At 44.6% G+C, this 11,727-nt stretch overlaps 1 protein-coding gene across 1 annotated transcript; it reads left to right on the top strand.

Annotated features, from left to right (window-relative positions):
- Nucleotides 1-490: 490 nt before the first annotated feature.
- LOC119307902 (syntaxin-132-like) lies at nt 491-4,066 on the top strand. The gene is made up of 13 exons (XM_037584005.1): nt 491-809; nt 1,447-1,563; nt 1,682-1,738; nt 2,067-2,115; nt 2,210-2,298; nt 2,450-2,523; nt 2,620-2,662; nt 2,925-2,985; nt 3,083-3,108; nt 3,203-3,280; nt 3,357-3,437; nt 3,526-3,591; nt 3,700-4,066. The coding sequence occupies exons 1-13, from the start codon at nt 792-794 to the stop codon at nt 3,859-3,861; spliced, it is 921 nt and encodes a 306-aa protein (XP_037439902.1). The 5' UTR covers nt 491-791; the 3' UTR covers nt 3,862-4,066.
- Nucleotides 4,067-11,727: the final 7,661 nt, after the last annotated feature.

Genomic DNA, 11,727 nt, shown 5'->3' with positions numbered 1-11,727 from the left:
ACTTGAAGTTAATGCTCCCAGGCATATAAAAGTATGTGATGATTAAATTAATTAAAATAAGGAGCGTTAAAGAAAGATGACATCTCATATAATGTATTGTTTGAAAATAGGTTGTCACCCTGTTGGCTAGGCTCGCAAGGAGCGAGCTATCCCACCAGGGCTCGAGTCCTGAGTGGCTCGTGGTGTTGAGAGATTTCTTCTATAAAACTATGCCTCCAAGGGCTAGTCCTCGATGGTCTCTTTTTTTAATAGTATAATGTATTGTCTCTTACAATTGGTTTTAAACTTATCATTTCCTCTGTTGATTTGCTACGATAGGACCTAAAGTTATGTTGATCGTAAAAAAAAAGAACCTAACGTATGTTCAGATTATCTTAGGCGCCAAAATAAGTGGGGTTTTCTGTTAGACCCATCTCTGTCAACAGAAGAAAAGAAAATAAAAAGAAGAAGAAGAAGAAACCCTCTTACACAACATCCATTGGTCACCCAAAAATGGTGTCTGGTGTTGTGCTGAGCCACAGCGGATGGCAAGTCTTACAGGCCTCGCCTCTGCTTCCTTTCGCAGGCAATAAACCCCAGACGAGTTCTCTCATTTGATTGTTTCCTCTCCAGACGCGAACCTTCCTTCTTTTCAACCCAAAATCACCGATAATAAAAGCCGCGTTCCCCGATCTGTTCCGGTCTCCAAGAACCCGCCCACCTCTCCCGTCTCTCTTTCCCCGCGAAATTTGTCTGCGATTTCGTGGAGCAGTTCCTGTTCCGCGGCTTCTCGCCGGTCGCCGCTCTCCAGGATGCGCAACCTCCTCTCGGTACGATCTCTTTCCCTGCTGTCTATCTTCGTGTTAATCGTTGATTCTTGCGGTGGTTTTAGGGGCGTAAATGTGAAATTAAGAGGTCCTGTTATGGGGTTCTTGTTTTCTGTTGGCCAACTTTGAGTTCTTGGGAGGATTTACTGAATTGTTGTGTCAAGACTTGGATTATGCTTAGGATTAGTTCGTGACTGGATCGGCCTTGATGAACCGCGTCCCGACTCCAACTAGATGTACTGCTGAGTTGATTTTTGTTAAACTTTTTAGATGTTTATTTTTGGAAAGTTCAGTCTTTAGATCTTTCGTGGAATTGAGCATCTTGTTGACACTGGAAACTTCAAGGCGAAGAGAAATCGTTTGCACTGCTAAATTTTGTTCACCATTTGTCATGTACACGTTGATACATTCTTCAAGACAAGATAAGTTTCCAAAAATCTCTTATTTTCTGCGTCGAGGGTAACACAAAAAATAACCTTCAGTTTCTTTCCCCATGCCTTGATTCCAGATAGTTCGTTCTTCAGCGAGTTTTTTTTTTCTTAACTGTCCTTCAGTGAGTTTTGGTAAAAGGTACTATCTCTGCGTTTATAAATTGTAACACTGAAAAGTAATTCCATAATTACATTTGCCAATTTAACAGAATTCGTTTGAGCTCAACAAGGAGGAGCGGCCCCCGGGGAATGTCGACATTGAGCTAGGTTTGCAAGGCGACGTGTCGGGTTCTGCGCAGCCAGGTTTCGATGGCTTCTATGAACAGGTGCCTCCTTTTCCTTTTCTGTATTTTCGAGTCTCTTTCTGTGTGGGCATAGCCGGTAGAATTCATGTGGCATGGTTTTCTTCTTGTGAGTTGAACTCTGTGTTATTATGACATTCAGGTCATGGAGATTGAGAAGTTGCATGAGACGTTGACAAAACTACTGAAGGATCTTCAGGTGAGTAAAGAGTACCAAATTGGAGTTGTTCAATTTATCTAAGTTCAAATATAGGGTCTCTTATAGGAGTTTGGACCACCAAACCTCAGTAGTACTTCAGAGTTTGTTGCTTTCTATATTGTCAGGTGTCACATATGGCCATATGCCTATACGTTGTCAATCGAGTGCTGTTTCCTTTTCATTCAGAGTATACCGGCTTCTGTCATAACAAGAATGCAAATAAGTTGATCTTCAAATAACGTTATTTGTCCCCCAAACCAGTTTAATTGAACGGTTATTTTAACAATCATGACATCCATCTCTATAACAGTCTTGGATCTTTATGTAGAACTCAAACGAGGAATCGAAGGTTGTCACTAAGGCATCAGCTATGAAAGGTACTAATTTTGATTGTTTTCTCCAAACATGAGAGGGCAAACATGATTTCCCTTTCTCCAATTTCTTTTCCAATTTGTTTTTTATGAATTGCAGATATCAAAAGGCGCATGGAGAAGGATGTTAATGAAGTGACAAAGGTTGCACGGCTCACAAAATCAAAACTTCAGCAATTGAATAAAGAGGTGAGTTATTTTGCGCTATGCCTAGGACTTTTACCAACTAATGCATGAGAAGTACACATAGTAATCCAATAGTATCCCGCTATTCTTATAGATTTGATGTATGCATTTCTCCACTAATTAATCACACGCTCCTCTGATTTCTTTTTACAAGAATCTTGCAAACAGAGAAAAGCCGGGCTTTCACAAGGGATCAAGTGTGGACCGATCTCGGACCTCAGTGACAATGTATACTCCTTCTGTCATCCTCTTGCTTGTTTTTCTTTTCACTTCTATTCTATTTTTTGCATTATTGATTCCACTTCATAATAATCTTATGTGCAGTACATTGACTACGAGGTTGAGAGAACGCATATCAGAGTTTCAGGTACGCATTTCATCAACTCTTGCACAGAGTCTACCTGCTAAATATGTTATTTTCTTGCTTATAGACCGTAACTGCTGCTACTAAATAGCCCATATTGTATCAAAAAGGTGAAAGCTAAACACAAACCGCCTTCAGTTCTTGTGGCCTGTCTAACATTTAGTAGTCCGATAAAGCTTGAAAAGTGCTTCAAAATGTCAGTTTATACTACTATGTGACCATACATGCTACTGGTAAATGAGCATGTTATGAAATATGTTTTCAGACACTAAGAGAAGCAATCCAGACGGAGTACAGGGAAGTTGTAGAGCGGCGTGTTTTCACCGGTCTGTTGCCCTTAACTCTCACCATGATGCCAGCCCTTTTGCATTTCAGTTGAGCTGACTTATTTTATCTTTCACTCTGCAAATTTCCAATGAGCAGTAACGGGCGAGCGTGCTGATGAAGAGGTATAAATATCCCTCTACTCTCATTTACTTCAAGCCACAATAACTAAGCGAATCCACATACTGTATGTTGCTAACATCGTGTCAATTTTTTCAGACTATTGACAAGCTGATAGAAACCGGCGACAGTGAGCAAATTTTTCAAAGAGCTATTCAGGAACAAGGGCGTGGAAGGGTGATAACTCTTTGCCTTGTTTAGTTCTAGTACCAACAGCAATGCATGTTTTGACCTGAATTTCATGCATTTGCAGGTGCTCGACACACTCCAAGAGATCCAGGAGCGACATGACACGGTGAAAGAGATTGAGACTAAGCTCCTTGAGCTGCAGCAGGTAAATGACTAAATGCAAGGGCACTCTTCCAGAATTGGAAATTTAAAGCCTGGGCATCATCAGTTCACCTGGCATCCGCTAAATGCAGATTTTCCTCGACTTGTCGGTACTGGTTGAGGCGCAAGGTGAGATCCTGAACAACATCGAAGCGCAGGTAGGGAAGATTGGTCCATTTCATATAATTCTTTTCCAGCATCGTAGTACTTTTTTGCAAGCTTCAGTTTGTTCCTGACTTTTACTGATCATGTCTCTGCTGCCTCAGGTTACAGGTGCAGTGGAGCATGTTCAGACTGGAACAAACCTCCTTCAGAAGGCGAGGGTCCTGCAAAAGAACACGCGGAAATGGACCTGCATAGCGATCATCATCCTGCTGATCATCGTACTCGTCATCGTCCTCTCGTTGAGACCATGGGAGAAGAAGTAGGGGAAAAGAACGAAAAGAAGCATCATGCTATGCTAGGACAATATACGATATTTCATACGTATGATGTTTATTGTATAGTTTTTGTTGTGTATATACGCCAACGACATATGGTACCGGAGCCGAAGATTCTCTGATTATTTTCTTGGAGGTGTGTGAACTTTGTTTGATTTTGTGGTTCGGATAACAAAATTCAGCTTGATCATCATGTGATTGTCTCTCCGCATTTGTCTGCATTTCTGACTTTTGTGGCAGCAATGAGTGTCCATTATTTGTGTCGTATTTCCTCAAAAAAAAAATAGTGATGTGATCACGATCCTCAGGGCCGTCTCCAGGAATTCGAGGCCCCTGTGCGAAATGAAAAGTAGGCCCTAAAATTTTCAAAAAACTCATAATATAGCAATAGCATATTGTCACCTAGTTATGTAACTTTATTATTAATTTGTTATTTCGTGCACCACTTCAAAATATACTATCAAATAAAAATGTTTAAAAGACTAAAGGTATTAATAAAACAAAAAAATAGCATCATCCGTCCGACTAAAAAAAGCGTCATCCATCCATTATTTATGAAAACAAATTTTCAATTCTTCATAATTGATTTTCTACAATATTTCATTTTCAAGTATCTTAAGATTTTTGGAGCGGGACCTTGTGCAACTACTTAGCAAACTAGCTTACCTAGGCAATTGAACTACCGAGCAAATATGTAAAGAACAGAACTAATAAACTGATGCACATGTATGCCTGCAACCTGTAACCTGCTGAAGTGCAGTATTGCCGAAAAGAAAAATTGCTCAAGTGCAGAGCGTAGTCGCTAGCGGCCTGAAGCTGTCGTAAGTTTTTTTTTTTTGAGGGGTGGAGAACAATTTATTCATCACCAAAGTCCACACGAGGTGGGATACAAGAAGGGTCATGGGGGTTGCCAAACCATACGTGGCGCCCCGGACCCTGAAAAAGAGCAAATTTAGCTAGTTTATGTGCCTCATAGTTCACGGCACGACCCTCGAAACTAAACTTACAAGTAAAAGTAGAAGCTTTAAAATTTATTTCGCTTATGATAGCGCCATACCACCCTCTGGCCCCCTTAGAGATATCTGAAACCACTTGTTTACAGTCAGAAGCAACGATGAACTGTTGCAAATTGAGATCTTCTGCCAAAGCTAGCGCCTCCCGACATGCAATCGCTTCCAGGGCTGCCGGATCACAAACCCCGTAGATGACTAGCGCGGAACTTCCAAGGTGAACTCCTTGCTCATCCCTGCAAATAGCCACTGCAGATCCTCCGCGCTCAAATCTTACCCCAGCATCAACATGAATTTTTGCATAGCCCATTGGGGGGGCCTTTGGTCTTCCGGGCCTCGGAGCCACATGCGATATCGGTCCCTGGACCGTATGCAGCTTGCTATCTCCCACAATTTCAAGGTCTGAAATAAACCTGGTTATGAATGCGTGTGTGGAGTGTGGGCTCTGGAATATACCCTCATGTATTTCCTTTCGTCGTGCCGACCAAATGGCCCATAAAGTCACTGCAATCAACGTAAATTCCTTCTGTGACATGGATTCCATTAGAGTAAAAAGCCATTGTTTCGCTGATGGTTCGGAGACTTCCGTCACTCGTTGCAACACCTCACTGTCGCTGAGAGCCCAGGTGCATCTTGACGCGGCACAATCAATGAGTGAGTGCCGCCATGAATCCGGCGTGCCACACAGCCCTCAGCTGGCTGAATCCGTCATGTGGCGATGCATGCGAACGCCATTCGTTGGTAAGGACTGTTTAGATAAGCGCCACAAGAACATCCTCACCTTGGCAGGGACACTCGTTCTCCACAGCGTTTTCCATGATTTCTCCTCAGCATTTGAACTGGAGGAGCCCGCGGTCTCATGCAGACAAGCTTCCCTCCTCTGTTTTGTTGCTATTAGCATATGATATGCTGATTTAACACTGAAAGACCCGTGCTTATCATAATGCCAGCACCAAAAATCAGGAATATTGCGAGTACAGAGGGGTATTCCCATAATAACTCGAGCGTCCATTGACATAAAGACTGTGTCGACCATCGCTCTGTTCCAGGTTGCGGACGTATGGTCAATTAGCTCAGACACCATAATTGGTGGGTGCTGTACTCGGCTGCCGTAGGGACGAAGCATCTCATCCCTTGGTAGCCAGTTATCATTCCAGATGTGTATCGTGGTGCCGTTACCCACACGCCGAATTAGTCCTTGCCTTAAGACGTCTCTTCCCTCGATAATAGACCTCCACACCTGGCTGGGGTGGCTCCCGAGGGTAGCATGTAGGAAGTCAGAGTTTGGAAAGTATATGCTCTGTAGTATTCTTGCACTCAATGCCTCTGGGTTCTGTAGCATCCTCCAGGCCTGCCTCGCTAGCATAGCAAGATTGAAAAGCTCGAAATCTTTAAAACCCAATCCCCCCATACCTTTCGGTTGGATCATAGTTTCCCAAGAGACCCAATGAGGTTTGCGCTTGCCCTCTTTGCTCCCCCACCAAAAATTCCGAATCAACATGTTGAGATGTTCACACAGCCCTCTAGGCAGCTTGAAGCAAGACATAGAAAAAACTGGCACCGCCTGAGCAACGGCCTTAACCAGGACTTCTTTACCCGCCATTGATATTGTGTTTGCAATCCACCCCTGCACTTTACTCCAAAGCATGTCCTTTAGATATTTGAAAGCCCCGTTTTTCGAGTTGCCAATATCAGACGGCATTCCCAAATATTTCTCATTAAGTGTCTCGTTTGGGACATGAAGCAACTCTTTAATCTGCATTCTCACACTATCTGGCACTCCTTTGCTAAAAAAGATTGAAGACTTTGAAAAAATTATGCGCTGCCCAGTGGCCTGACAATATAAGTTCAGAACCTGTTTACCTCGTTTGCTCCCACACTATTAGCCTTGAAGAACAGCAGGCTGTCATCGGCGAATAAAAGGTGATTCACTGGTGGCGCTGAGGGAGCTACCTGTAAACCACTTAGATTGGATGACTCACTTATGGATTTAAGGAGGCACGAAAGGCCCTCTGCTGCTAACAAGAACAAGTATGGGGAAATTGGATCTCCTTGTCTGATTCCACGGATGGGCACAAACTCTTGTAATTTCTTACCATTAAACATGACAGAGAACTTCACTGTGGTCACCAGATTCATCACTATGTCCACCCACCTCTCTGTGAAGCCCAGCTTTAGCATAATGGCTCTCGGGTATTCCCATTCGACTCTGTCATATGCCTTCATCATATCAAGTTTCAGAGCACAAGATTGATGCTTCTTCACTTTATTACGCTTCATAAAATGCAAGCATTCATAAGTTGTTATGATGTTGTCCGTGATCAGTCTGCCTGGCATAAATGCTGACTGCTCCTCAGAAATAATGTCAGGTAACACTAGCTTCAGACGGTTAGAAATTACCTTGGATGCGATCTTGTATAAAACATTGCACAAACTGATCGGTCGAAACCAAGATAGGAGAGTGGGGTTTTTTACCTTGGGGATTAGGACTAGCACTGTCTCATTTATGCTAGCGGCTGTCTCCGTGCCCTCAACAATTTTCAGGACCACATCAGTGACTTCATTACCACATATATCCCAGTGTCGCTGAAAAAAATGTGCTGGGTAGCCGTCTGGACCGGGGGCTTTTAGTGGGAACATTTGAAAGAGCGCATTTTTTACCTCCTCTTGGGTGTATGGCGCGTTGAGAGAGTCGTTCATCTGCTGTGTAACCTTACGTGGCACTGTGTCCAGTACTTGGTCCATATTCTGGACCCCCTCCGACGTATACAACTCCTCATAGAAAGTAGTAGTTAACGCCTTCATCTCATTTTTATCTTCGGTTAGTTGCCCATCCGGACGTTGCAGGGCTCGAATAAGATTTTTCCGTCTCCTTCTGCTAGACCTGAGGTGGAAAAAATAAGTATTCTTGTCCCCATGCGTAAGCCATTCCAACCTTGCTCTTTGCCTCCAAAGCATTTCCTCTCTATGGTATAGCTCGGTCAATCGATCCACTATTTTGGTTTCCAGATGATTGGGGCCAGATCTTCCTAGGGAGTCGCGGAGCTCCTGTAGCTGTATCCTCAGCCGAGCTATCTCCTGACGGACGTTACCAAAGTGCGTGCGATCCCACACGGTTAGATCCCCCGCCAATGCATGCATCTTGTCCCTTAGCTGTTGGACCGAGGCTGCCGCACTAGATGCCCATGTTGTCTCAACCACAGCCGGCAGAGCGTCGTCCCGTTCCCAGCAAATCTCATACTTAAAAGGCCTTGGCCCACGCCTGCATGCATGCAATCCACTGTAGCGTACGTAGATGGGAACGTGATCGGATGTAGCGGCTGTTTTGTGCTGAAGCGTTGCTCCAGGGAAAGCCACCAACCAGGTTGGATTAGCTACACCCCGATCAAGTCTTACTCTGGTAAAAGTCCCTCCGGTGACCTTCTTCTCAAAGGTCCAGTTGCTTCCTGAGTATCCTATGTCCGAGAGACCGCAAGTATCCAAAGCATCACGAAATAAATCCATCTGGGCCTGGCTCCTGTTTCCCACACCATCATGTTCATGTGCATGGAGGACCTCGTTAAAATCCCCCATGACTAGCCATGGTAAGTCACTGGTCCCGACAATGCCCCTCAGCGTGTCCCATGTTTTGTACCGTTCATTTGCTTGCGCCTCACCATATACAAAGGTAACTCTTGTCCTGATATCTACCATTGCATCCGCAACAACATCAATATGATAATCAGAATAACCGACAACTTCGAGCTTTATTTCATCATTCCAAAAGATACATAATCCTCCACTTCTTCCACGACTGCTAACAGCAAAACTCTTATCATAACCTAAAGTTCCTGCTAGATTCTCTACTCGAGAGCCCTCTATTTGAGTTTCAACAATACATGCGATAGAGGGGGCAAGTTGCCTCGTGAGGTCACGAAGCTCACGAACTGTCGCGGGTTTGCCAGCCCCGCGGCAGTTCCAGCAAAGTAGACTCATTGCGCTCGGCGCGACTCCTCTAGGGAGCCCGCCAATCGCGCATCTGTATGGTTGTTGCTAGATGTAGCCTTCGAGCTTCCTTGCTCAAACAGAAGAATAGTGGATTTCGTTCTCTTCGGTTCCTGCTTGGAGGATGGGCTGTGAGGTACCACTGGAGGGGGTAAGGCGAGATGAGGTTGCCCCGAGCTGTTTTCTGCATGAGCTGGCATCACCGGCGCCCCCATGTGAACTTGTGACGCTCCCCGTTTTCTGTTGCTCTCAGCCATCGCCATATCAACATCGTCATTCAGACTTGGATCTCCCCGGCCCATCCACTGTGTGCTATCACGCTGACTTGGTCCCTGCTGGTTTGCTCCACGGCCTGCTCCGCGGCCAGCTCTGCCTCTTCCACGCCCCCTTCCACCACCTTGATCATTCTCTGCACCCGGGCCACGGCCTGGTCCCTTAAACCAATCTCCCTTGAGGTTTTTGAAAACAAGGGCCGATGGGGGATGAATCCCATCACCACATTCTTTAAACAGATGACCCATCATGCCACAGACAGCACACCAGTCAGGCAATCTCTCATACTTGACCCTGAAGATCTCCCTCTTCTTCTTCACCACCAAAGAGACGGCGTTCCTGAGGGGCTTTGTGACATCCACCTTTACACGCACCCTGAAAAAATTACCCTCAAAATCCTGGGATTTGGGTTCGGCATAGATAAAGTCGCCCACGGTTGCAGCTAGGGACTTGATCAGGGGAAAGAACAGTTCCGGGAGGTCATGAATTTGGATCCACATCTCAATCTTGTTCAAACTAATCGCTGAAGGTCTGGTTATTCCGTCATATGGCTCGATGACGACCGCCTTGCCCTTGAAATTCCATGGCCCATCCTCCATTACCCGCTCCCAATCACCAAGGCATTGTAGCGTGTATAGGTTATCCTCCAGTGGTCGGAACTTGACCTCTTGTGCTAGATCCCAGGCGACCCTCATGTTGCGGAAGAACCAGTACTGACTATATTGCTTCTCGATATGCACGCGTGCGATTGCCATCCAGCGGGCCGCTTCCTCCGGTATGTCGCCATCTTCCACCACTATATCCACCAGATCATCCTCTTTCAGCCCTAACTCCTTCATCATTGCTTCCATGTCGCTCATCACCGATTCAGACGCCGACGTTGAGCCCTCCATCAGATCTCTTGCCCGAGAACAACAGCGATTTCCGCGGGCGGGATGTTCCCTAGGTCCACCTCTTCTCTGCCACAATGCCGGCCGCCGGGAGGCGTCAGCGATCGGTGGTAGGAAGGCGGGAGGGGATCGCGATCTCCACGTGCGAGCGCCGCCGGGAGAAGAAAAACCCTAGCGAGAGGGGAAAACATGTACGTGTATTGTTCTTAACCCTAGCGCCTGCAGCCGAGTTAGCTGGGCTTGGCCCGTTTTGCTTTTTTTTCTTCTTCTGTGTTCAGAAGAAAGGTAAAAAAGTACAGGAACAAGGGATCGAACCTAGAACCTCATCGCTTCGAGCGCAACGCTCTAGCCACCCGGCCACAATCGCTTCTGTTAATATATATTTAGTCCACTTATTTATTATCCACGGCAGTTCAGTTTTTCTTGTTCTTTTTCCTTTTTCTTTTTTCCTCGTCCTTTTTTAAATTCTGTGAATTTTTTTCGAAATCCATGAATTCCTTTTCAATTTCGATGAACTTTTGTTAGATCCGATGAACTTTTTTCAGATTTGGTGAACTATTTTCAAAATCAATGAACCTTTTTTCAAATCCGATGGAAGTTTTTCAAATTTGATGAACTTTTTAAAGATTCGATGAAATTTTTCTGACAATCTATGATTTTTTCCCAAAACAATGAACTTTTTTCCAAATTTGATGAACTTTTTTCTAAATCGATGAACTTTTTTCAAATTTCGTTGAACTATTTTCATTTTTGTGATTTTTTTTCATTTAAATTCGTCAACCTTTTTTTAACCCTGAACTTTTTTTGTGAATGATTTTTTTAATTCCTGATTTTTCAAAAAAGCATACACACAGTCAACGGTCAACTAGTCACACCGTTCAATTGGTGAACATTGTTTCTCAAATTAGTGAACTTGTATGAAGTAGTATTTTATTATGCCGGCTGCTTTTAATCACTACGACCTGTGTGAGTGGTAGGCGTCGCCCCCTTTTCTGTATGTTTTTGCGCTACAGTATTTCGGTGCGTTACGTGTTCTTGGGCCGGCCCAGTAGGTTATGCTGTGAGTGCGCTACAGTATTTCGATGCGTTACGTGTTCTTGGGCCGGCCCAATAGGTTATGCTGTGAGCGCCAGTTTCGCTTCGGGGCGCTTAAGGCGCCGACTAGGACCTACCTTAAAAAAGTGACTAATTTACAAGGATATATATAGAATTTTACCCAAAATGGGGCCCCAAGAATTTGGGGGGCCCTGTGCGAGCGCACAGCTCGCACATGCCCCTCAACGGCCCTGACGTCCTACGAGGTTTCCCGAGGCTGACTATAGAATAAGAGAAACCGAAGGTGATTCTACCGCCAAATGATGAGCTTATGATATAGTAGTTGTGCTATAATGCAAAATCTTTGTTCCTGAATTTCCTCCACATAGAGATATCCGAGCGCTGCCTTTTTTTTTTCCTCACAGTTAAATAGAGATGAAAGCTTTGAGGGACGATGCGTTGTGACATTGTAAGTTTTGGATGCGGGCTTGTGATTTCGGGTGTAGATTTATCTAGATCTTGTACAAACTCTTTTTTTCTATCAATGCATCGAAACCGTAAGAAACATTTTCCATCTGCTTATAAAGCCTTAAACCACACTTTCTTATCTTCCTCTTTAACCTCTTAACCCTCGCTCCCCTCCCCTAGCCTGTGTCTTCATC

This window comes from Triticum dicoccoides, chromosome 5B, assembly GCF_002162155.2.
Source record: "Triticum dicoccoides isolate Atlit2015 ecotype Zavitan chromosome 5B, WEW_v2.0, whole genome shotgun sequence".
In the NCBI taxonomy this organism is placed as follows: domain Eukaryota; kingdom Viridiplantae; phylum Streptophyta; class Magnoliopsida; order Poales; family Poaceae; genus Triticum; species Triticum dicoccoides.
The sequence above is the reverse complement of the archived record's forward strand: the minus strand, read 5'-3'. Positions and strand labels throughout refer to the sequence as shown.

Excerpts from the sequence above, each read along its gene's own strand:
- LOC119307902 (XM_037584005.1), top strand. Across the intron at positions 2,116-2,209 it reads TAAGGCATCAGCTATGAAAG|ATATCAAAAGGCGCATGGAG; the intron begins GTACTAATTTTG and ends TATGAATTGCAG. Across the intron at positions 3,109-3,202 it reads GCGAGCGTGCTGATGAAGAG|ACTATTGACAAGCTGATAGA; the intron begins GTATAAATATCC and ends CAATTTTTTCAG.